The following is a 26,313-nucleotide window of genomic DNA, read 5'->3' on the forward strand; positions in this document are numbered from 1 at the left end:
TTAGCTTATTGTAGTGGTCAAATCAGCTAATTTTGCCCTCATAACCTCTCCGCCAAACACCTTAACCAAGTGGCTAACACATTATAAGCTAATACGAGCTCTTTTTTTTTTTTTGCAAGAAATATGAGTTTTAAAACTTTTAATAAACTATTTACTAAACACGCAAATTAACTTTTGAAAATTGTCAAAGCTTTAATAGGCTTCAATAAGCTAAGTGTTCTCCAAAATGCTCTTAGCCCATATGATAGTGAGAAAGATAGAGAGCATCATTGGCCAAATAAAGTAATGTTGCGATTAATTTGCAACTTTTCAAAAAGAATACGTTGCCATAAAAATAAAAAAATAAAAAAAAAAAAGTTTTAAACCACTAAGTCGCCTCTCCTTGCATAAGCTACGAGAAGAAATTGAAGGTGGTCCATCCTCAATGACATTCACTCTTTTTTATACGAAGTGCTAGTTAGTACACCTAACTTATCTTGAAGCACCGGCATCTCACATTTCTCATCCACCTTAAACCGCTCAAACCTTACATCTAGTTGCCAAATTAAACAAAACCACCACCATTAGTTAATGTCCCCAATTCATTCAATGGTTCCAACTTCCAAGCTTCAAATAGAATAAATGAGAATAAATCATTAAATTTCTCCATCAAATACCCATGTCAAATGTCATACACTCGTTCCTTTTTTAGATAACTAAAATAAAATGAGAGGCTATTATTGGCCCAAAGATTATATCATGGTCCCCTTACACTACCCTTTCCTAGTGAAACAACAAGGCCCAAAAACCAAACATCATGAAACAAAATATTAAACGAGATGATAAAAATAAGACTGAACAAATGGAACTTGAAATCATCAAAGCTGTAGCTCAAGCTTGGCATAGTCACTCCAACAATGCTAGGGAAGCAACATGCGAGTTCGATGCTCGAAGGCATAACTTTCGTGACACGCCTTCGAGGTTTAAACTCGAGGTCGAAGCTATGAATAAGTTGAAGGTGGATGAAGAGGCTAATAAGGGGATATGGAATTTTAATCAATCTCTTTGGGATCCCTTTGAAATTGTGGCTGTATCGAAAAAGTTGGAAACCGGGTTAGTTTTGAATTATGATTTTGATGATTTGCAAAAATTAAATGAGCAATTAAGGGTGTTTAAGAAAAGAAAAGAGAGTAAGAATAGCCTTAGGAATTTGTTCAATGTAATGTCTTCTAGGAGATTTAGTGATAAAGCTCAATTTTCAGATTAATCAAAAACTTTCAAGTAGTTAATTTCCGAGTTTCTTAATATGTACTCCAAATTAATACTTTTATGATACTCCGTAATTATAATTAAAGTTATTGATGATCAAAATCTCTGGTATTTTTGGTTCTCGGCTTCTTGTGATGTTATGGTATGAATCATATGATCAAAGAAACTCCAAACTAAATTTGCTTCTTCTTTGTACCTTTGCCACCAAATTTGTAACACAACAATTCAAATATGGCCCATTCATAAACTATAGTGTATAATTTGATCCTCTAAAAGATTTGTAATACTACTTCCGCTAAAAATTAGTTGTAACTTTGAAATATTATTTGTGAGATATAAAATATTCCAAAGTTGCTACTAATATTTAACGGAGGTAGTATGATAAATTGATAATAAGTGTGAATTGTATGAGCAGATCGCTAATATCATTGCGCTTATTGAGGTAAATTTTTTCTATATTTTATTGGACAGGTGACAATGATTTTATATATGCGTGCACACCTAATATTTAATAATTGATATGAGGTAGTCGACATCTACCATTTTACACTAAAATTTGAGCTTACCAATATCAATGACAACATTGAATTGTACAAGTTTCTTATGATTAAAAAAATTCCATGAAATTTTTAAATGTTGTTATAAGAGATATGGATTGCATAACTTACAGTATGATTTTAAGAGAGCACTAAGTAAGAGTTAGAAAGAGGCCTACATATATGATTCTTGAAGATAAGTTGAGAGAAATCTTTCATCTTTTGATTTGGCTTTTTATATCAACTTGAGTGTTGGACCATAGCATATCATATATGCAAGTTACATCATCTTATTAGCTAAGAAAAGAATTTTAAATAACAGTAAGACTTCATCCTAAAACATTTGATAATAAGGCTTCTCCCATGTATTAAGCTATGTTAACTAGCTCATATGTGAGTTCATGCACTTCTTAGCACACGTTCGCAAAGGTACATAATTAGGCGTAAATAAGGAAACTTATAAAAGTGAAATTATGCACTTCATCAGTTACAGGGCAAATGTCGTCAATTGATGCTTTTTACTACACCATATTACCATCATATTGTTACTAGTGTTTTTCTTTTATGCCAATGTCAGAAAGGTATGTATAACTAATAACATCTGTATGTAAAGCCAATATTCTTGCATAGAACAAATTCTTCTAAAAGCACATAAAAAATGCTTTGAATTACTTTTTCTCCTTCACGCATCACGTCTTGTTGGAAACCTACAAAGAGATACTCCGTATACGTAGTTAATTATTTAATTAGACAACCACACAGTACACAACCACATCTTTGATGAGGGTCTTATGTGATAACCAGGTGCGTGCCAACTCCCATATGTGTGTTGATCAATCGTCTTAACAACAATATTGCTACGGCCTACGTACGGACATACACGCATATGCTTTTATTCATATAAAAAATATATATATATATATATGAAAAATAGCAACACGAACTAATATATTTACTACTTCTTCAGTCCATAAGAAGCAAAAGATAGACATCAAATTATTTATTTGGACTGCTAGCTACAAGTACACACACAATTCACCTATATTGTCACATCCCACACGCATTATGCAATATGCATATATTGTACTAAGCCATGCATTTAGACAACAATACTACAATAGTATAGTAGACTTAGTAGTATATATAAATTAAAATATAATGCAATTAGTTATGGGTACAACCTTAATTGTAGATGATGCAGTAATAATACGTAATAGCATAGAGAGTAGTATCTTGGTCACATAGTAAAAGTGTTCCACCAGCGAACCTCAAAGCCCCTATGATTGGCCTTGATGAAGTTATCAGCTTCATCATCAACACTCATTATAGCACCCCCTTCTCCTTGGGTAGCTTGATCCCCCTTCTCTCACCATCCACCACCGGCGGCTCAACAGAATCCATAAAACGAACCCTTTGAGGACGAGCATGACTCTCTGGCATGTGGTTGTGGTGGTAGTGCTCGATATGAATTGTTCCATCCGTGTCCTCATAGTCCGATCCAATGTCATTCCTATCGGCCTCATCATTGACACTAGGATAACGAGGGACGTTCTCGAGATTGGAAATATAGTCAAGGTAGTCACCACTACTATTATAGGTGGTGTCCTTGCGATAGGAGGGTTGTATGTAATGTTGTTTTTGTGTATATCGGAAGGCCATTTTTGCTTAGAACACTCTCCCTTAGAGCGTATTATCTATTATTTATTGTAACAAGTATTTTTTTTTTTTTTTTTTTTTATGAAAGGAAAGCAAGGTTTTTGTAAGCAATTGGAAAGAATAATCACTTCAATTTAATATTCTTTGTGATAAGGTGAAAAAAGTTTTGCACCCTATGCCATTTTTTTTAATACTCTAATAACCCAATAACTAGGCATCAACGATCAATCAATCAAGAATATCACACAGAAGAGCAAGCGTTGTTGTTACACCAAGTGACCCTTCGTCTCTCCAAAACAAAATATCTCACACTTGATATTTATGGTCAAAGTGTCAAACTACATCAAGTTTTTGACCATTAATTTTGATCAATTCAATATGCCAAAATAAGGATAAAAACTTACACTATCATGAAAATGAAAAACATATTATATAAAGGAAAATGATAAGTTTAGCTCTAAGGGATCATTTGGTTGGAGGTATTCAACAAAGGGAATGGGAATCGACGGGAATCATTCCCTTTGTTGTTGTTCGTTAGGCCACTTTTTCAATCCCCTTTACCCTCTACATTCCCCCAAATCCCTCCAAGTTGATTTCCCACCCCCTTAGGTATTTCCATTCCCATTCCTGAGCCACCACCTCACCACCATAGCACCTCCCTCTCACCTATCCTCACCACCGGAAAATCAGCCACCGCACCACCGCCGCTCCTCCCCTGACCATTCGCCGCACCTCCCTCGCCCCTCGCCGCCCTTCCCTCGCCCCACAAATATGTCCCCTCCCCGTAAAACTTCCTCCAACCCTCGCAAAACCCTTAAAGCTCTCCTCCCTCCCTGTAAAACCGTCAGTCGCCTCTCCCACCACCCTCGGAACCCTAGCGCCTAAGGTTTCGAGGGTGGTGGGAGAGGCGGCTGACGATTTTACGGGTAGAGAAAGGAGTTTTAAGGTTTACGAGGCTGGGGAAGTTATACGGGGGAGGGGAGGGGTAGCGAAGGTCGAGGGTGGTGCTGCGAACGGCGGCGAGTGGTGGGGGATGTGCGACGAGGGTGGTGCTGCGAACGACGGCTGGGTGGTGGCTGAAAAAGGTGGGTTTTGAAAGAAATGGGTGGTTGTGTGGTGGTGATGTGGTGGTGGGACTGGTGGTTTTATTTCTCATTGTTTTTCAAAACAAACAACATATCAAATTTAAGGGTTTTTCAATTTCCATTCCATTCTCTATCTTTTCCTTTGTTCATTCCATTCCGATTACCCCGTGCAAACCAAACGACCCCTAAGAACTATGGAGTACATATTAAAAATGAATAAATACAATATTAAATTATCAATTGTATACACCGAGTCGTTTTGTTATAATTCTCAAATTTATATTTCATATTGTTAGATCTTCCTACTTTATTTGGCCAATTTTATCCCATAAAAAGATTTAAAGTAGGAAACAATTTTTTTTTAATTTTTTTTATAATATTTTTTTTACCAAAGGAAAAATATTTTAAGAGATGCATATTATGCTTATATATAAGCCTATAATAGATAATAAGTTTCATTTTCACATCATAGCTTGACATTTTAACCCGAATTTACCGTCATAGTAATTATTTAGTATTACCATCAAAGTCATATGTAATCAATTATCTAGATAGAGAAGAATATAGTAGAGGTGATCATTAAGCGGGTCGGGCCGAGGCCACAAGAATTAGCGCGCTTCTCAGGCTAGGCTGGGTCAAGCTTCGGGCCGAAATTTTTGTTTCCAAACCCACCCAAAATGGCCGGACCATGCGGGCTTTTCGCTCCGGGTAAAAAAAATCAACTAAAAATGCATAAAACCACATTTCCAAACCCGCCCAAAAATCAGACCAGACCGAAAATCTGCCCAAAACCCGTTCAAAATTGGGCCAAGCTAACTTTGATCAAGTCTAGAACATAGTACATACTGTTATACCATTTGAAAGATTCCCAAGTTTTTTTTTTTCTTTATTTCTTTTTTTCTTCTCTTGGAGGATAAGTATTCTCCAAGACAAGCTAAGAGACCCAATCTTTTCTTTTGGCAATGCCCATAAAATATATATTCTCAAATGGCCAAATCATACAAGTTGAAAATTTCTGATTCTTATGTAAGAAATACGATTGCAACGATGTAGACAGTGGCGGAGCTAGAATTTTTTTGTGTGGGGGGCCAAATCTTATATATGTACTCATATCTCATTCATACACAAAAACAATTCAATATATACTTTGTTATAATATAAATTTTAAGTATATAAAATACAATGATTTCCAATTCTAAAACAGTATAAATTAAATGAGTGAACCCGCATATTTTTGTTAAAAGTAAAATTGTAAGGCACAGAATTCGAACCCAAGATGAGGAAGACAAAATGAATCTTGTAATCTTACAACTTAACTAAACCATCTCTATTACAACTTAGCATGTGTATCTTATTGCTACCTCTAATTAATATTTAATGCCAAGGGGGAGGTCATGGCCCATGTCAGCCCCCCCTTGGCTATGCCACTGGATGTAGACACTTATAAATAACATGCTCCACGTAGGCGCACTTTGAGCGACTTCTAGCTACAAATGACAAGTTAATGTTGTCATTCAATTGAATTCAAAACAACACAATTCGATTTGACTATACGTGACTAATTAAAAGACATCTCAAGTAAAGTAAATTATTTGGAATAATATTTTATAACTTTTCCAAAAAAAAATTGAATATTTAAATCTTTTATAACTTTATTTAAGTACTAAGCATCAAATTCATCTATACAGCCCAGAGAACATATTCGACCAATATAGGCTACATAGACTACATAAATATTGTTAGAAACTTTTATAAAATGATTGAATAGAAAGGGCAATTTTCACTAAACACTCACATATGAGTACCAAAAGTTGTTATTTTTATCATATGAAACCCATGTGTCTTTGTACATGATACAATCGGATGTATAATAAATAATGAATAAAGGAACATATAATGAAGTCCGTTGATTTTGATTTCCCTTTAGCTCGACATAATATTTTACCTCATCTAAACTGTACTTTAGCAATTAGTTAGCCTCATAATTTGTATAGTGTACAATCTGTACATATAAGAAGCTAATTGACTTTATTTATATAATGAGACCCTACTTGGACTTCATTGAGTACGGAGTACCTAGTCAAAACAATGTGTTCATCATTTTTGAACAAGGAAAAATAATTGTTTTTATTATTCAAGATTGTGAGAAGTGACAAAATATTGGTCTTATTTTATTTTCTTGTGTCGGTGCTCTAAGCTCTTGCAAATTTGCAATTATTATTTATAATTGTTTACTCAGTAGTCCGTACGATTCAAGGGTTATAAAATTACTACAGTACTACGTACAATTCTTTTTTGTTTTGAAAAATTCGAGTAAAAAAATTACAATTCAATAAATTAGGAATGGACCATTATTTTGGCAGATAATGATGCAAAGGATCAGCTTTATGGCTCGTGTGTTATGTTCACATTAGACTCGTACCTTTTACATGTCAATTATAGTTCGATTTTATTATATAAATAACCCTTAGAGATAAAAATATCTAGTAGGATAAAAGAGATTCAAAAGGGCCAAAACGGCAAAACCTACCCATAAGAACAATAATTGGTCGAATTCCTGCGAGTCGGGAACTTAAGGGTCACAACTTCAAATCATATTAATTATATCTAACAGCTTTGAGGTCTAACGTACACCCACCCAAATCAATAAGACAGACCTGTCGACATAACATTATGGCATTATGACATTATCTATCTTTATCTTTTTCTATTCCTATTCTGCACGACTGCACTGTGTAAATAGTTCAGCTTATACCAAACTTACTTTATATTTGAATATTTTACGATTTAGAGCTGTCATTCCTGTCAGTTGGTCCATATTAATTATGGTACAATCTATGCATAAGCTACTAAGATTAAGGATAATATGATATCGTTACTGGAGTGGGATTTTTCTTTTGGTTTGGCTGACACTACTTGCAAAGATATGAAGCATCTGTTTCAGCAGGTTGATAGTTGCTCGTGCTAGGTACTTTGGGTCACCAAGCACTTCTCTCGCGTTGTATTGGAAATGTACAGTTTGTATCTAGGCGATCTAGCATACTGACAGCGTATTAGTAACTGGTAAAGAGAAAGTTCTGCAAGATGTATGTGTGTTAATTCGGACATCAGATGCACTTGACCTGTATTTGTGCTCGTTCTAGAACAGTTTCTGCTCGAATTTCCTTATTCAGTGCTTAAACCGAATTATGTGATGTATCAGGCAGCACTAAACAGCACAAAGAGAGGAAGCAATTTTAGACATGTACTATTTCATCAGAATGGGTCTATTATAAGTTACAAATTACAACAGATCGTTTGCTAAAATGCTAAACTATGCTACATAGCACTTTCACAGACCCTTTTCTGGTGGTTTAGAAAGGTGTTTTCTTCTACCAGTCTAGGCTAGTAACATTCGCCACCAAAGCAAAAGAAAAACCCTCGAGGCTTGTCTTCCATGGATTCCCTTGGGGTTTCACCAGTACTGTCCTTTTTAGCCATCAAAGAGCTTGTGCCTGGAGATTCTGGAGGTAGAATTGAATTCTCTCTGGTAAATATCCGAGGTGGGATTGCTGGTCCAAGAGGTGCAATGGTAGAGAGATAATGAAGGAGCATTTGGATTATTTGAGTGAAGTTGGGCCGGGCATCTGGATCTTCATTCCAGCATGAGGTTAGAATTAGAGCTACATCTTCAGGGAGGTCATCTGCACTAGGCCTCACATTCTGGGAAAAAGGATGAAAACCAAATCAGCACCATTTCATCATAGATAACACTAGTTCAAATGCAAAAATACAAATCCTCAAATGCTACGACGCTACTAAAAAGTTTTTTTCTTCGTGGCATAAAAGACAAAAAAGGGTTAGGAAAACATGAAGACATCCGATAGTGATGGTTCTAAAATTGGGAGCCACCCTATTGACTTAGTTATTACTTTGTATTTGTTTATACTTGTAAAAACTTTGGTCATCTTAAATATGCCAAGACAACCACATGATGCTTCCCTATCAAATTATCAATCTATCATCTTTCAATACAACACACAATACAAGTAAGAGGGAGAGCTTCCTTCCAAAGTCTCTCTTTCAGGAAAAGACTTATGTTAAGAGGTATATAGGTTAAAGATATTTTGCCCTCTCTTGCAACTTACACTTTGTCGATTTCACTTGATAATACCTTACGCTTTATCAAGTGACAGTTCTGTAAACCTTACAATTTTAGGTGATGAGAAAAGCTTTAGAGTTTCTCTCTACTCTTGTCCACTCCTCTCCAACATCACCTTATGGAGTGCGATAAAAAGTCAGATTCCACAATTCACCTCCAGAAATGTTTAAAACTCTACTCCACAAACTCCACACTCTGGAATGGGACATAGATCCTGACTCTTGACACTTCATTTTGGGTCAAAAAATGCTAAATTTGCCTTCAAATTTCAAGTCCGAACATGACTTTTTAACATAGGCTAATGGGCATAGGTTAAGCAAGTCGAGCAAATTTTACCTTGAAAGCAGCAGCATAAGCTGCCTGTAAGTTTGACATGCCTTCAAAGGGCAGCTTGTTGTGCAGCAGCTCCCACAAGACAATTGCAAAACTATAGGCATCAACTTTGTGGTTGTAATGTTTCTTTTCCCCTTGCCTCAGAGTAACAGTACTGTACAACTGCCATGAAAAAAAAAAGATATTATGCACTAGGAAATCTTCATCATCGCCAACTAGCTACACTAAACAATCTTCCCACCTCTCTTGTGCCTCTCCCCTCCGCCTCCCACTACACTCACCCTAATTATCTCCGTCTTTATAATTTCTAAAACTCCCACCATCCCTGTCTAATAGACTATATTTGACTTGGAGTCATGTTTAAATAATTGACCTAGTTTCAATAAGATAAGATTTCTAACATACTGAATTTATAAAGTGGCCTTTGGGGATGAAATATAAGACATGTATCATATAATTTTAGGATGGAGGAAGTGATCTATATAAAATCAGGTTGTTATGAAGAAAATTTTAAGAGCTGTCTTAGTAAGGAACCTCGGGGGCCATCCATCGATAAGTTCCTGTTTCAGCGGTCATCATCTCTGTTAAAGTCTCTTCTCTCGCTAAACCAAAGTCTGCAAGTTTTACTGTTTTGTGATCTGCGGTCAAAAGTAAATTCTCTGCAAAAGATAACAAGAATTGTTATCAATAATTCATATGATCACAAGCTATGAAAGCCGCAGCTATCACTACTCAAGCCTTTAAGCAAATAACAGCCAACATTACCCCCCCCCCCCCACCCTCGAAAATATTACAGGTCCAGTACACCTTGTTAATAAATTATTAAGTTCTAACCAGAAGTCCAAATTCATCACTTTGATTAATTCTGTTTGATACTTTGATGATTCTTTACCAAAATTCCTGAACAGTGGAATCACATGACACTACACATAGCACCAAAATATGAATTGAACTCTAATATAATGCTAAAAGCTGCACAAAATTTGATATCATTGGGCAGGAAATGGTCATCACCCGGAGAGGTTTGGAAATCACATCAAATATATACATTTATTAGAAGAATTTTGCAAAATTTGCCATCAGAAATTATGAGGTCGAGGTAAATACCATACCATACAAGAAAATGAAATTAATCTACCTAAGTTCAGCAGCCAGAGAAACAAGACAGAAATGGGAAGCACTTGCTTATTTTATGGCTAAGGTAGTCCATGTCCTCAGTTCCTCACCCTTTATTCCTTTAATGACCATTCCCAAAAATAAAAATTCTAGATAAACCCGTATATTCAGACATTATAAGAATTGTCATTAGATTGGCCAAGTATAATAGTAAAAGAAAAGCACAAAGAAAGATACACTTCAGTGATATATGCAAATTCAGTTGTTTTCACATGCTCGCATACTCTCAGGCTCTCAGCATAGGTGAACATAATACAAAAGAGTTGAAATTATCTTGTGGTCTTATGGTCTATGCGGTTTGGACTTAGATGCCACTCTTTTGCTTTATGCCATGCCATATAAGTGTCTCTATGTTTGGCACGATAAGATTTTGATGATTAGTGGCATACATATTATAGATGGTTACCAGTTCAGAATAAATGCCTTAATGCATCACTGACACCTATTGACTCATGGCATGGGTCCACAAAAACTCTGACAATCAGCAACATCACAGCGCTCAGCAGAACAATGCAGACAGGCTATATGATTTAGCTGCTATCTAGAGTATCTACTACACATGATCGTATGGACAAAACAGAAATGCGGCTCTAAGTTCAAATGATACCTGGTTTTAAATCCCGGTGTATGATCCCATGAGCATGAAGGCATTCCATCGCACGAGCAATATCAATGGCAAACCCTATAGCAACTCGCCTATCCAAACACTTCGGCCGCATATTGAACAAATATTTACGCAATGTTCCCCCCAACAAAAGCTCGGTAACAATTACCATGACTGGTTCTTTGCAGGCACCGATAAACTGTGAGCACATATAGCTAAATTGAAGTCAATAGGCAGAATTCACCAAAAATTAACCTTAAAAATGATGCAAAGCTTGATGATAGCAATGAGGGCTGTGGAATTAAAGTACCTCCACCAAATTTTTGTGCTGAACTCTAGATAACATAGCTACTTCTCTCGCAAACCTCCCCTCTCGCTTGACAATCTCCTCTGGGGTATCGCCTCTATGGACAATCTTGATAGCAACATTGTGATTCTTATACCTGAAGAACATTATCCCATATCAAGGAAGGAAAAAGATGACTATTAACACCCTCAATCTAACAACCTACATTATTCTCAAACCTTTTATCCCATCAACTTCATAACAATGTATCAAATTTTGCAAACAAATATTATTACCTTATTCAATACTGTATTAAACTATACTCACATTTTCATAAATCATCAAACTCAAAGATACAATCATCAACCTCAACTAATTCCCTAAATTACTACACCATATTGTAATTTCATTTATAAGCAATTCTTCTACAAAGTAAAGATACCATATGTAAAATTGAAAACAAAGAATTATCAGATCTTAAAAAATTTTATCTACAGAAGTTTAACTACATAAACATTAATTCATCAACCACCCTCACCAAAGGCCACCAACGCCACCGCTAATGGCGGCAGTGAGGGTGGTTGATGATCCGGCAATCCAACAGCACAAAAAACCTACTTTGATCCAAACAAGTAACAGAAATTTGTAAACTTACTTTCCCTCATAAACTTTAGCATGAGCTCCTTCACCAATTTTAGGTCCAACAAACAGCTGATTTGGATCAACCAACCATTTAGAATCTAAATGAAACTCATCAACTGAGTAAAACCCATCTCCAGAATCCATTTTTCCCCCAAATAAATTGAACCAAATTATTAGCTAGAATAAACCCAGAATTTCTTCCAAATGATCAATCAATAAGAATAGCAATCATCAAAAAAAGATATCCTCTGCTAAAACCCCAGCTTTCTGCTCATTTCAGCTGCTGCTACAACTACTTGGTGGCAGCTTCTCAACAACACCCACATCTCAAATTACAAGATATGGATAGAAAGAAGCTACAAAGTGCAAAACCCAACAAAATTCATTGAAATTTGAGCCCAAATTGCCAAAAAAATCTCCCAGTTTAGGGGACATAAACAAGGAAAGAGAACAACAACCAATCAAACAAGCTGAACTTCAAAAAAAAAAATGGATTTTTAAACAATTCAGCAAAAACCCAGCTAAAAAAAAAAAAAAAAAACAAACTTTGTAAGCTAGTACTAATTAATGAGTAGTGATTACAATAGGCTGAAAGATGATTAGAAAAATGTACTACGTAAGTAAAAAAAAAAAAAAGGGTTTTGGTTGTACGTGATGTTACAGAACCTTACTCACGGATCTAAGGACAGAATCATGGGAAAGAGAGAGGTTTTAGTGGATTAAATTAAAGGGGGGACAAGAAAGAGAAAAGGATTTAAAGGGGGGAGGTATGGGAGAATAGTGTATAATTTGAGCATAGTGTAAAATACTATAGTATAGTTTTTTATATACGAAGTGTTACATAAAATAATCAAGGGATGCACATGGAAACGGATCTTTCCAACATGGGGGTAGGCAAAGCACGCTATATTAAGGACTTTGCTTGGACACAAACAAATGCGATTGCCTTCTTCTAATCATCCTCCCATCTTGTGTGGTCTTTTGCTACCATTACTTCTTAGACCCTATTTGTACTACACCAGTACAAGTGTTTGTACAATTGTGTAAGGACGTTATTGCGCGCTATAAATATTACATAATTTCGTGTGGATGTTGTTTACAGGATTATTATTATTCTTATTGTGGATTTGGGGCTTATAGGCTCATACTACCCGTTTTGCTGAGTCTTACTAAGTTATATAGCTATGCAAACTAAGAAAAAGTCAAAATGGGGACCATACATATAAATACTTTTGTATTAAAGAGGAAAGAGATAGAGACTAAGACATTTATTAAATAAAATTGGGTCTCACACAGTAGGGTTGTGGATGATAAAAAAAATGAATAAAAAATTGTCATAAAAAAACGGATGAAAACGGAAAGTAAGTCTTAAGAAAACAGAGGTAGTAGCTTATTGCTACATATATATATTACTATATGTTTTTTTTTTTTTTTTTTTTTTTTTTTTTTTTTTTTTTGGTGAAATTGTGTTTTGAAACTTTGTGTTGTTATTAAAAATACGGTTACTTGTCTTATCATTTAGATCTAAAAATGAATAATTATGTTTTATTATAAAAGTAACAATGCAGTTAGTATTTTTTTTTTTATACTCCTATGTATTATAGAGTAATAAACATAACACTTATAGAATAGTATTTCCTATTAATATTGTAGTAAAAAAAAAATAGTTGGCCTCAAAAGGCACAACAATTGCCTTTGACTATTCTTTATACTTCTTTTCTTCATAAGAATCATAACAAAGGTAAATCACCTCCCAAATACAAATAATACATGCAATGGTAAACCATCATTTGATTTTAGAACATTAACATCAAGATTTAAATCTAATTTTGTATGCAATAGTTTCTAGAATAACAAGGGTTATATTTTTAAAACATGAATTCAAAGAGTCTTAGAATATAAAGTTTATTTGGAACATATGTCTAAGGTGAACAACATGACTTTTGTTTTAGAATAAACTTTATCTTAAATTACTTGATTCATTTAATTACATTTCTTAGATGTCTTATTTAAGCTTTTTACAATTTTTTCTAGACAAATATCTCACAAATCGATATCTTAATTTCCACATCTACAAATATACGAAGTACTATGTGTTGGGGATATTAATTATCGGGTCATAAAAATTGCAACGAACTTGGATAAATTAACACATCGAGACGTGAACAAAATCACTTTCCCAAAGTAATATTTCGACCTGATTTTACACGCCGGGTACCACGAAATTACTAGGAGATACAACGAATACAATCACAACAGTGTGTAGTATGTTTGTGATCTAATGTAAGCAAAATTTGGGTAATTATGATGATGATAAATAAGCCTTGCAAAAGTTTTCAAGAGAAAGCAATAAACTGATTTTCTTGAATCTATCTTTTATCATATGAAAAGTCATATATATATGAAGCCAAACAAAACCAACTCCACGAAGAAGAAAACCGTCACTTTTCATCCCAAACCAACCCGCGCCCGACCGGGCCGATCTAAGTGTCAAATCAAGTCCCTCTCGCAACCGGCCGGGCGCTAAGGCCCCAAATTCCAGAAACTACTCTCGCGCCTTGTAGGGCGGAGATACCTAGATCCGGGCAGCAACTTCACAATTTTCTTCTCCGGTCTCGCGCCCGGTAGGGCAGCGGAGCAAGTTCCCAGACCCACCCTCGCACCCGGTCGGGCGAGCACAACCCAGACCGGGCGGCAGACCGGATGGTGGTAAGATGTCTCTTAACCCAGTTTTTCCTTCTCTAAACCGAGAATATTAGCTTCAAATCTCTTGCTTAATTAATTCACAACACCTTAACCTAAGTAAATTAATTTAAACAACATAAATAATGTCTATCATTCTCTAAATTATTCAACAATCCTCCCCTATTTAGAGAATAAAACTAGACTCATTGCAAAAAACATCATCATCATAAATAGCAATCTTATGCATAAATGAAAGTGTACAAAGACTTGAACTCCCACTTAGAGCAATATACATTCCAAGAATCCATATCCATATGGTGTCGTAAAACGATTGAACCAAAAGCAATACATATTGAATTCATGAAGATATTACACACACAAGATAAATTACTTGATTACATTAATACTTGACACGTAAAGCCATGTGTCCCTATCTTTTCGTAAGTACTTCAAAATTATGCCCAAATAGCTTCTTGAAGCGGCTAAACTTCGTACTTATATAGGTAGACTTCCAAAACATGCTCATGTGATAAAGCACTATATCAGGAATTCTATTAAGTTATAAACAACCTTTTTTCATCACAGTAAACCGGAACTTTACCTTGGATGATTAAACAAGTTCCCAATTACCAAATAAGAAAGTTAATCTTATTGAACTTAAGACCCAATGTCTTATTGGGCATTAAGTTAAGACTCTCTCATGGGTAATTAATTAGGGCTGGCCAATCCCAAATTGATTGACATCCTATTATTCTCATCTCTAGCCAATGCCTTGGTGAAACAATCGGCTAGATTAAAATTTGTTCAAACATAATCAATAGTTATCACACTATTCTTGATAAGCCCTTGGTTGTAACTATGCCGCACTCCAATATGCCTTGACTTACCATTATATACTTGGCTATATGCCTTAGCCAAAGTATCATTATTATCGCAATGTATCACAATTGGCGATATTGGCTTTAACAAAGGAATCTCATGCATTAAGTCCCTTAACCATTATGTTTCTTTATCAGCGGAATGTAACGCAATGAACTCCGATGTCATCGTAGAATCCGCAATGCAAGTTTGCTTCTTCGATGCCCATGAAATGGCACCTCCCCTATATAGGAATACCCATCCACTTGTGGATGAATGATCTCTATTTGAGATCCAACTTGCATCCGAATATCCTTCAACAACCGAAGGGTATCCACTATAACACAAACCATAATCCATGGTTTTCTTCAAGTACCACAACAAACGACAAATCGCTTGCCAATGTAGCATACTAGGAATACTAGTGAACCTGCTCAATTGACCAACCGCATAAGCGATATCCGGCCTAGTACTTGTCATGGCATACATCAAATATCCTATAACTCTAGCATATTCCAGTTGTGAAACTGCATTACCTTCATTAGATATCAACTTTATGCTAGGATCCATAGGTGTTGAATAAAGAAAGGTCGAACTTTTACTAACATTGAACTTCTTGAGCACTTTCTCAATGTAATGAGATTGTGGCATGATCAACTTTCCATTATCTCTCTTTATTCTTATGCCCTAGATGACATCCACTTCTCCCATGCCTTTCATAGAAAATTGAGAACTAAGGAAGGATTTTGTCATTTCAACTTGTGACAGATCCGTTCCAAAGTTCAACATGTCATCTACATATAGGCAAATTATGACACCTTGACCATTGTCATCAAATTTTTCTATACACACATTTGTCAAAATTGTTCAATTTAAAACCATTAGACAACACAACCTCATAAAACTTTTGATGCCATTTCTTAGGTGTCTGTTTTAGCCCATACAGTGATTTAATTAACTTGTAAACTTTTGCCTCTTGGCCTTTCACAACAAACCCATCCGATTGTCACATATAAACCTCCTCTTCCAAATCTCCATTCAAGAATGTTGTCTTGACATCCATTTGATGGATCACTAATTCTTAATTGCCGCAAGTGCAATCAACAATCTAATAGTTGAGATTCTAGCTACCGGTGCATATGTATCAAAATAATCAATGCCGGGTTTTTGTGTTAAACCTTGTGCCACTAACCGGGCTTTGAACTTTTCAACAGTTCCATTAATGCTCAATTTCTTTTTGAAGATCCACTTGCACCCAATTAGTTTAAAATTAGGCGGTAAATTAGCTAACACCCAAGTGTTGTTTCCATGATGGATTCCATCTCATCATCAATTGCTTCCTTCCAAAATGGAGCATCCCGAGACTTCATAGTCTCTTCATATGTTAAAGGATCATCTTCCACATTAAAAATGTATGGATGTTGTGTTGAAACTTCATCCCTTGATCCTTCAACCAAGTACACATGAAAATCCGGGCCAAAAGATTTTTCTTTCCTTGGCCTCTTACTTCTCCTAGGTTGTAATGATGATGTAGATGCCTCCTCTAAATGAGCTTGGTCATTTACCTCTTGATCAATTAAAACTTGATCAAAACTTTGAGCATTGGAATTTGGAGTTATATCCTTTGGTCTAGGAATTGAAGAAAATCGATTTTCATAAAACAATGCATCCTTGACTCAATGGTGGTGTGAACCGACCAAAAGTCATTTTGCTCTATTACATAGAACCTATAGGTTTTGCTATGTTCCGCATATCTTATAAAAATGCATGCATTCAACTCCTCTTTCACCTAACTTTTTACGTTTAGGTTCTGGCACTTTTACAATTGCCCTAAAACCCCAAACTTTAAGATGACTCAAGTTTGGTTTCCTTTTATACCATATCTCATATGGGGTAACATCCTTCCCTTTCATGGGAACACGATTTAACACGTAACAAGCCGTTAAAACGGCTTCACCCCAAAATCCATCACTTAAACCTGAATATGACAACATAGAATTAACCATTTCTTCATTCTAGTGTCCTATTCTTCCTTTCCGCTACACCATTTTGTTGTGGTGTATTTGCCGCGGTAGTTTCATGTACTAAACCTAAAGATTGGAAATAACTTGGGTCATAGTATTCACCTTCTTTATCGATTATTAATCTTTTTATCTTTCCATTAGTTTGCAATTCTACTTCACTTTTGTAGATTTTAAATTTGTCTAAGGCTTCATCTTTAGAGAATAACAAATAGACATAACAAAACCTTGGAAAAAATCAATAAATGTTACCAAATATTTCTTATTCCCTAAAGAAGGTGTGTTGTGAAAATCACACAAGTCACTATGCACTAAATCAAGCAATGTAGTATTTTTCTCAACAACATTAGGAAATGGTTTCCTTGTGATTTTTGTTAACATGCATGTCTTGCACTTTTCTATTCTTGGATCAAACATGGGTATCAAATCATGATTAGACATAAAATATACATTTTTATAATTAACATGACTAAGTCGCAAATGCCATAGAGAAAAATTGTCATTAACAACATACACAATATCATTCAAAGTATTACAAATACTTAACTTAAACATATTATCACACGAGTAACCAAGTCCTACAAATTGACCACCTTTAGACAAAATAAACTTATCCGACTCAGACACCATTTTAAAACCTAATCGATTCAAGATCGCACCGGATACAAGGTTTCTCCTAAGTTCGGGAGCAAACAACACATCTCTTAAAATAAGAGATTTGCCCGAACTAAAGACTAGCTCCACTTGTCCCTTGTTAACCACCTTAGCGGTAGAGTCATTGACCACATAGAGAATTTCTACATCATCGACCTCCATGAAGGTCTTGAACAATGTTCTATCTTTGCACACATGCCTCGATGCGCCCGAATTGATATACCACGAACAATTAGCCTGTACACAATTGATTTCAGAAATCATACACACATAATCAATTAATGAATTAAATGAAATTTGTGCACAAGAGTTACCTTGTTTGTCTTGGGATTGGCTAGCATTTCCATTCCCACCTTGAAACTTTTTCTTGCTCAATTTCTTCTTCCAGATTGTACAATCCTTCTTAAAATGACCGGATTTTCCACAAACCCAACAAGCACGTGATTTTGTACCATTACCACTTACTTTAGGTTTCTTGCCCTTTTGTTTGTTTGAGTCATATCCCCTCTTCCTCTCATTGGACTTTCCATCCTCCATCGTGTTAACGGTGGTAGAACTAGGATTTACCTCCTTTTGTCCTTCTTGCACACGGATTTCTTCCTCAATTCGAATATGGGAACTTAATCCCTCAAGATTAATATCTTCTTTTCTATGCTTTAAACCATTCTTAAAGTCTTTCCAAGAGGAAGACAATTTGTCTATTATAGATGATACTATACAGGTCTCATCAAGATTAATTTCATGTTGCCTAAGACTCCCAAAAATCCTTTGAACCTCATGATATTATTCCACGACCGCCCTACTATCAACAAACTTATAATTGTTAAATTTACTAACAAGGAATTTTTTTGCTAAAAGCATCCTAGCTCGGCCATATACTTTGACTCTAAGTCTTCCCAAAGCATTTTAGCGGAATCACGAAACAAATAAATATCAAACAACTCATTTGACATACCGTTCAAGATGTGCCCACGACAAATGTAATTGTCATTCTCCCATTTGTTGCGTTTCCTAGTGACCTCCAATGCCTCGTTTTCCTCCTCCGTTGGCTTTGAGGAAATGAGATCATACGCCACTCCAAGTGAGGTCAACAGAAAATACATCTTTTTCTGCCATCTTCGAAAATCAACTCCTTCAAACTTGTCCAACTTTTGAAAGTTTAATGTCAATTCTTTCATCGTTGTCATCTTTGTAGGAAATATTACTTTGGATTGTTGGGGAAATTGATTACCAAGTCACAAAAATTGCAACGAACTTGGACAAATTAACACTTCGAGGCGTGAAAAAAATCACTTTCCCAAAGTAATATTTCGACCCTGATTTTACACACCGGGTATCATGAAATTACTAGGAGATACAACGAAAACAATCACAACAGTGTGTAGTATGTTTGTGATCTAATGTAAGCAAAATCTGGGTAATTATGACGATGATAAATAAGCCTTGCAAAAGTTTTCAAGAGAAAGCAATAAACTGATTTTCTTGAATCTATCTTTTATCATATGAAAAGTAATGCATATGAAGCCAAACAAAACCAACTCCACGAAGAAGAAAACCGTCACTTTTCATCCCAAACCAACCCGCGCCCAACTGGGCCGACGATTGTTCGGCTGGGCCGATCTAAGCGTCAAATCCAATACCCTCTCACACCTGGCCGGGTGGCGGTGGCCCTTCCGGGCGGTAAGGCCCCAAATTCTAGAAACTACTCTCGTGCCCGGTAGGGCGAAGATACCTAGATCCGGGCAGCAACTTCACAATTTTCTTCTCCGTTCTCACGCCCGGTAGGCTGGCGGCTACCCTGTCGGGCGGCGGAGCAAGTTCCTAGACCCACCTTCGCACCCGGTCGGGCGAGCAAACCCAGACCGGGCGGCAGACCAGATGGTGGTAAGATGTCTCTTAACCCAAATTTTCCTTCTCTAAACCAAGAATATTAGCTTCAAATCTCTTGCCTAATTAATTCACAGCACCTTAACCTAAGTAAATTAATTTAAACAACACAAATAATGTCTACCATTCTCTAAATTATTTAACACTATGTTGGATTATCATTGGAATAAAACATAGTAACTTTTGTTCACCTACTTACCTCCATCATCTCTCTCAAAACTTTAAAGTATCTAACGTGTTCTCATTTTCTCATGAAGCAATTATTTTGAAATGTTATTGAAAATAAGGTTAACATAACTTGTACTATAATCCTTTCAAGGGATTACTAAGTATTTGAAATTTTGATACACAAATATACATTGTCAATACTCTTAACATATTCCTTGATCATTTTACATCCTCCCTCTCCCCAATGTCCAACTTTGAATTGTCAATACAACTATAATCCTCTCGTGCAAAGATGACATTATTCTACAACCCTATTAGTTGCTTGCATGAACACCCATTTTGGCCTTGCACATGTCTTAAATCATCAACTATACTTCTAGGAATGCAAATTTCTCTTTAACGCACATAAATGTCAACCTATAGGAGAACATAAAATCCAATATCATGTTCACCCTAAGTCATTCTACATACTTAAAGCATATTTGAAATATGCTGTTCTATACTATAATTTTTTTATGCATGTTCTAAACCTATATTCTAATGTTATGAAAACAAAGGAATGATTTATATTTTTTGTCACCAATAACAAACAAATTAATCATGTTTGATTCTTAGTTCATACTTTGATCCCTCCACTAAAGGTCTTAAGTTCATTTTAATTCGATAAATACTATGTCTCTCCTCAATTTACGATTTCATTTCATTTTCTATTCTTCATTGGCTTATGATTTAAGCTTTCGCTATCCACTATTAAAGCTTTCATTCTATTTTGGTTTCACCCTTAAAATCAATGCTTTCACTCTCTTCCACTAATCAATACTCCGTATTTCATTAAATGAAGCTTAAATTTGTGCTCACTTTGTGTGTTCGATCATTTAACTCAATTTCTATATTATAATCAAGTTTAATTTGAGACATTGCAGGTAGATGTTGAATCGGTTGTCAATTAATATCAGATCAGTTCAAGTTGAGTCATAGGTCACTATTTTCGTCAAATTCCATGTTGAGTTTAGATGTTATTGATGTAGATCAATTTCTTAATTAGGTTGGGTCAATTCTCGACAGCTTTACCATCATACTCCGTAATTCATAACAACATGTACTTGTATATGTTTCTATTGATTATTAAAGATATTATCGGTAAAAGTTTATCTACTCAAATTATACATACTTTTTATATACGTGTCATTAATCTTCCTCCTATGTATTCATTTTTTCCTTTGGATTTTTTCACTTTTTCCGCGCACTTCTCCCTCTTTTCTTCATTGAAGCGTACTCTGCGTTCTCCATTGAATCTGCGTCTGAGCTTTCTCTTCTCCATCGAAGCAGTTTCTGAGGTAAGATGTTTGTTCTGCCTTTTTCTGTTTTATCATGGAATATCAATTTCACAATCTAGGGTTTAATTTCGCAGTATTGTTAATTTAATTGTCAGTATAGTCTAACTAGGGTTCTTGTAAGGTAAATGATTGAATTATTGGTTGTAATTACTGAAATTTTGAATCTTTTTATTTGCAATTAACAATTTACGATAAGATACTCAAAGGAGAGGAATTTTACGTGATTACAAGTGCCTAATTTGATGATTCAGTCATATAAAATTGCTAATGTGTTGCAGATTTTGTTTATAACCCTTCAATGTTAGGATGGAACTGTGAAAATTGACATTATGCCCTCACTGCCCTTCTCAGCGGCGGCCTATTTGAGTGATTTAGTTAATTTTCTATGTTAATAAGTAATTAAGTACTAGTGGTAGACTATATTGACTAAATGTACGGCTTAATTAGTATCAGGTGCACTGAATTATATTGAAGAGGGTAGATGATTGTATTGGGACTAATTGGCTCAGAGTCAGGCCTGTTTGAGAGAATGTAGTTGATTATGATGCTATTTCCATTGGTTACCAATAGAAGTAATAGTTGTGGACTATGTCGGCTAATTGTATTTAGTATCAGGTGCGCAGAATTGTGAGGAAGACGGTAGATGACCATATCAGGATAAGTTGGCTCAGGAACAGGCCTGAACTTCTCTAATTCTCGCCTTTTATATTCAGCAGGATGGTAACTGGGAATTCTCAGGAAGACCGAGAGAAGAACCCTAAAGGAGCTACCAGGTCGTGGGGGCCTGCTGTCTCAGGACAGTCAGTATCAACTAGTGGCAGTGTGGGCTCACCATCGAGCCGGAGCGAAGCTGGAATGGCAACACCAGCTCGTGACAGTACTGTTCTTAGACTAAGTCACCTTGAGATTCATGGTGATGATTCTGCCTCTCAGGGTGCTGTTGTGTAAGTCTTGTATCTTCCATTTTAAGTTGCTTTATGGCTTTTGTGATGCTTAGATGGTTCCGTTTTATTTGTTGGTTCATTGTGTGTATCCTTTCTAGTCTTTTGGGTCATGAAGGGGTATTATTGCCAATTTTTCATATCTTGGTGAAGTTTCTGCATTTCTGCTGCTTTTGTTTCTGTATTTCTGCTGCTACTATGCCTTGTTTCATTCACCGGAATCTTTTTCCTTCTCTAAATATTACATTCTATTAACCTCTAATTAGGAGTAAGAAGAAAAAAAGAGGTCAACGTGCAACTGGAACTGACAAAAGTGGTCGTGGACTTCGACAATTCAGTATGAAGGGTAAACAGCATATCTCTATTGATGAAAGTTGCCTAGAAAATCATATTCTACTCCCCTGTGTATTTCGCAAAATTCCTGACTTGGGATGTTCCTATTGTCTGTGTACATGACTATATTATCTATCAAAATTACTAGTTTGCGAGAAAGTAGAGAGCAAAGGAAGGACAACATACAATGAGGTTAGCTGCTTGCCACTCATCTTTTGCAATTTCCTATTGCTTTGGACGTCTTTATTTCTATTCTGGATTATTTCTGATGGTTTCCTATTTATAACTTAGTACTGGGGCGCCTTTTATATCTATCTTTCCATTAACCTAAATTATGTTCAACAACAAAGTACCTTTCTTAGGCATTACATTACCATAATTTTACTACATGCGTACACTAGTGAATATGTGTTAGCACTGTAGCAGATGGTGGCTCGGTTTAGATTATCTTGTTTATAAAATGGCTTAGCTTTTCTGCAAACAACTTTAGAACTTTAGTTTATTTGTGTTTCGAATATGCTACTAGGAAAGAGGACATCATGGCACTAAGTCTATGTCTTTGCATACTAGATGAGGGCTTAAAGCCCCTGTTAACATACTGATAGATGTAGGATTTAACAGAAAATTTAGTGACTTAGTGAGTGATCCTGTTAAATTCTAGAGATCCTGACGGTAGTTACGGTAGCCTGAACAGGTTGAGCTAGAAATGGAAAGAATAGATGGAGAAGGAAGGATTCATGTTTAATACAAAGATTATTGTAATTTTTTTTTCAATGGAAAAGGATCTATGAGACAATGTAGCCCTTTATGCAGAGCTGAAAGTGGGAATATTGAGCATGAACCCAACATCAATAACATCGACACTGGATTTTGTTGTGCATTTCTAAACTTATTCCATTTGAAAAATTTATGCATGTATTATAATCAGTTTTGATTGGTATTGCAAGCGTTTGACACTGTGAAACCTACAAAATGCTTTTTATACTATCCCTTGCCCTTGAGAACAGTTGGTTTTTTGATTTTATATTACCGTTCCCATATTGTCTGTTGTATCTTATATGTTTTTGTATAGATACAAGTTGTTACTAAGCACCTCCTGAGATAGTGCATTCTTTGTGCCGTGTTGTTTTGTTGCTCTTTTGTCACGTGCTCGTGCTTGACATCTGATGATTGGAATAACCTCCAGGTAGCAGATGAACTAGTTGCTGAATATGCAGATGCAAGTAATGCTCTTGGGTCAAATGAAAATGTATGCATTTTTCCTTAAATCAGATTCGATAATTGTTTCTCTTGTATGCTTGAAAGTTCAGGAGAAAATAAAATGGAACTGCCTCTTTGTTTCAGCAAGGATATGATGAGAAAAACATTCGCCGACGAGTGTATGATGCGTTAAATGTTCTAATGGCAATGGATATAATTTCCAAGGATAAGAAGGAAATACAATGGAGAGGTCTGCCTCGAACAAGCTTGAATGATATTGAAGAGTTGAAGGTGTGAAAGTTACGTGCTTTTAGTCGGTCTTTCTTTTGGAACATTTTGTGTGTAAGCTTCTCAAGCTGATTCATTTTATAACTTGCAGACAGAGCGGGTAGGACTGAGAAATAGGATAGAAAAGAAAGCTGCATACTTGCGGGAACTGGAAGAACAAGTAATGATTTCCTTATATAAATCCTAATTGATTAGCTTCTTAGCTATATGTGTTTTTAAAATGCCAGAGTTTGTAATTTATATCGTCTCTTCCTGTTTTCTGTGATTATTTTGCTAATTCTTTTGCTGCCTTGAAGTTCGTAGGATATCAGAACCTCATACAGCGTAATCAACAGCTGTATGGAGATGGGAATGCTCCTACTGGTGGTGTAGCTTTACCTTTTATTCTGGTTCAGGTAATATAAAGTGCTGAATGACACCTCTTGCCTAATTCAATTCAAATCATTTTTTTATACAATTGTAACTTGTATATTCATTATAGGCTGGATTACTAGTCTAAGTGGTGAAATACTTAAGAAAACAATGGATTTTGATAAAAGATTAATTATGTACTTTGTTGCATGATTAATGGTATTTGGGATACACAATATCTCAAAAAAAAAAAAAAAAAAGAAAAAAAAAGAAAAAGAAAACCGAAGTTTGGGCCCTAAATTACGCTTCCATGTATCAAAGATTAACCACATAAAGCTTTTATGGGTATATGGTGTTCCATTGTCAGCCACTTGAAAATTATCAGATGGAAGTGGCTATTGTATGCTGAATTGGAAGCTCATGATAACTTTTTAAGGGTTCCTGCAATTTGATTGAGTATGAGCTCTGCTTGAATAGTGCGCCAAAGGGAGGGGGGGGGGAGTGTTGGAGGTGATGAGGAAAAGGTGGGTTCTTGATTCAAGCGGAGTTGAGTAGCTCATACAGTGTTGGATCCAGATAACAATTTACTGGTGGGGAAAAATATGAGTGATGATTTTTTTAATTGAGAATAAATGGAAAGTTTAAATATTTACAAGGAAAAGATAAAACACTGAAATTTTATTGGGTGGGTTGCCAAGAAGTAGATCTGTAATTGATTTAAAAAATTGGCTTGGTTCAGCTCACTGGAAGCATATGCTGCTGCCAGTGCCTCTTGGTATATTAGGAACCAGTGAACATCTGCCTAGGTGCTGTAATGTACTCGGTTGTAGGGGTATAGAACTATGATAGGTGATTAATTATTAGCTCATCAAAAATTGTACAAACAATAGCTTATTCGTGAGTAAATGGTGTTTTTTGATGTTTCCTTATAATGATCATTTCAATTAATCTTGCATGGTTTGTAATTTTGTATTACAGACTAGACCAAATGCTACCGTTGAAGTCGAAATTTCAGAAGATATGCAGCTTGTGCATTTTGATTTCAATAGGTAAGTAAAGGCATTACTGTATATGTCATGCTCTATGGTCTTTTTCAAAGAAGTTAAATTATTGGCAATTTTGCACTAAATTTATAAAGGATGTTCTGGCCCAAAAAAAAAAAAAAAAAAAAGAAAAAAAGAAAAAGCCAAAAAACTACTGACAGCCTTAACTGTATGATTTTGTGACTGCACAATATTTCTTGCCGTTGGCAAATTTTTGACAATTGTTTCTTTCCATGGCCAATTTAATGCAGTACCCCTTTTGAACTCCATGACGACAACTACGTCTTAAAGCAAATGAATGTTTCCAACAAATCTCTATTTGATGCTGAGGCTTGCGATATTCCAGCTAATGCAGGTGAAGGTCCAAGTGTGCCTGCCACTACTTATCATCCTCAAATCTCTCAGCCTCCTTCACCTAAAACTTATCACAATGAAAGCTCTCAGCTACCATCACCGCCGAAGCCATACCAACCTCAAACTTGTACATCGCCATCATCATCGACACAGCAAGCTCAAATGACATTGCCCTCTTCACGCCCGAATACAGCAATGAAGAGCCCCACATCTCCACCTCTTCCTGGTATACTTAAGGCTCGTGTGCAGCATGACAGATAGACAAGAGATGTTGAACTTTTTCCATATCATCTCCTTTCGTCTGTGTATAAGTTCCTACTAAACCTGGCAGCATGCACTCTCTCAGTATAGCTTTTTCAGCTGGAGGGTGAGGTACTATATAGGAGTGACACAAAACTTAGTCTTCCTCTTTACTGCAGATTTGTAGTTCGCTGTATCACCATTTTATTCTATGAAAAATTATTCTTGAGCAATATCTCGTCTTTC

The 26,313-nt window shown here is 35.8% G+C and overlaps 3 protein-coding genes across 5 annotated transcripts; 2 read left to right on the forward strand and 1 right to left on the reverse strand.

Moving 5' to 3' along the window:
• The first annotated feature begins 116 nt into the window (after positions 1-116).
• On the forward strand, positions 117-1,350 carry LOC110727573. The gene has a single exon (XM_021907143.1). It carries the CDS (start codon positions 797-799, stop codon positions 1,244-1,246), a length of 450 nt encoding a protein of 149 aa, XP_021762835.1. The 5' UTR covers positions 117-796; the 3' UTR covers positions 1,247-1,350.
• Positions 1,351-7,752: 6,402 nt separating this feature from the next.
• Positions 7,753-12,571, reverse strand: LOC110727574 (serine/threonine-protein kinase HT1-like). Its single transcript, XM_021907144.1, has 6 exons — positions 11,721-12,571; positions 11,090-11,222; positions 10,783-10,978; positions 9,534-9,658; positions 9,003-9,161; positions 7,753-8,227 (listed from the first exon to the last, which is right to left on the reverse strand). The coding sequence occupies exons 1-6, from the start codon at positions 11,849-11,851 to the stop codon at positions 7,910-7,912; spliced, it is 1,062 nt and encodes a 353-aa protein (XP_021762836.1). The 5' UTR covers positions 11,852-12,571; the 3' UTR covers positions 7,753-7,909.
• An 8,593-nt stretch (positions 12,572-21,164) lies between these two features.
• On the forward strand, positions 21,165-26,302 carry LOC110727575 (transcription factor-like protein DPB). 3 transcript variants are annotated; one of them, XM_021907146.1, is made up of 10 exons: positions 21,165-21,317; positions 21,933-22,261; positions 22,525-22,604; positions 22,740-22,783; positions 23,778-23,840; positions 23,936-24,082; positions 24,171-24,239; positions 24,376-24,474; positions 25,409-25,479; positions 25,725-26,302. In XM_021907146.1, exons 2-10 carry the CDS (start codon positions 22,035-22,037, stop codon positions 26,086-26,088), a joined length of 1,164 nt encoding a protein of 387 aa, XP_021762838.1. In that variant the 5' UTR covers positions 21,165-21,317; positions 21,933-22,034; the 3' UTR covers positions 26,089-26,302. The 3 variants fall into 3 exon arrangements, with proteins under 3 accessions (XP_021762838.1, XP_021762839.1, XP_021762840.1); XM_021907147.1 differs by having other exon boundaries at positions 22,034-22,261; XM_021907148.1 differs by having other exon boundaries at positions 21,174-21,317; positions 21,941-22,261.
• The last annotated feature ends 11 nt before the right edge of the window (positions 26,303-26,313 follow it).

The sequence above is a fragment of the Chenopodium quinoa genome, unplaced genomic scaffold, assembly GCF_001683475.1.
Source record: "Chenopodium quinoa cultivar QQ74 unplaced genomic scaffold, ASM168347v1, whole genome shotgun sequence".
In the NCBI taxonomy this organism is placed as follows: Eukaryota; Viridiplantae; Streptophyta; class Magnoliopsida; order Caryophyllales; family Amaranthaceae; genus Chenopodium; species Chenopodium quinoa.

Coding starts and splice junctions, on each gene's coding strand:
- LOC110727573 (XM_021907143.1), top strand. CDS start 797: ATGAAACAAAATATTAAACGAGATGATAAAAATAAGACTGAACAAATG.
- LOC110727574 (XM_021907144.1), bottom strand. CDS start 11,851: ATGGATTCTGGAGATGGGTTTTACTCAGTTGATGAGTTTCATTTAGAT. Junction 11,223..11,720: donor GCTAAAGTTTATGAGGGAAA/GTAAGTTTACAA, acceptor AATGTTCTTCAG/GTATAAGAATCACAATGTTG. Junction 10,979..11,089: donor AGCACAAAAATTTGGTGGAG/GTACTTTAATTC, acceptor ATGTGCTCACAG/TTTATCGGTGCCTGCAAAGA.
- LOC110727575 (XM_021907146.1), top strand. CDS start 22,035: ATGGTAACTGGGAATTCTCAGGAAGACCGAGAGAAGAACCCTAAAGGA. Junction 22,605..22,739: donor TCGACAATTCAGTATGAAGG/GTAAACAGCATA, acceptor CAAAATTACTAG/TTTGCGAGAAAGTAGAGAGC. Junction 25,480..25,724: donor GTGCATTTTGATTTCAATAG/GTAAGTAAAGGC, acceptor AATTTAATGCAG/TACCCCTTTTGAACTCCATG.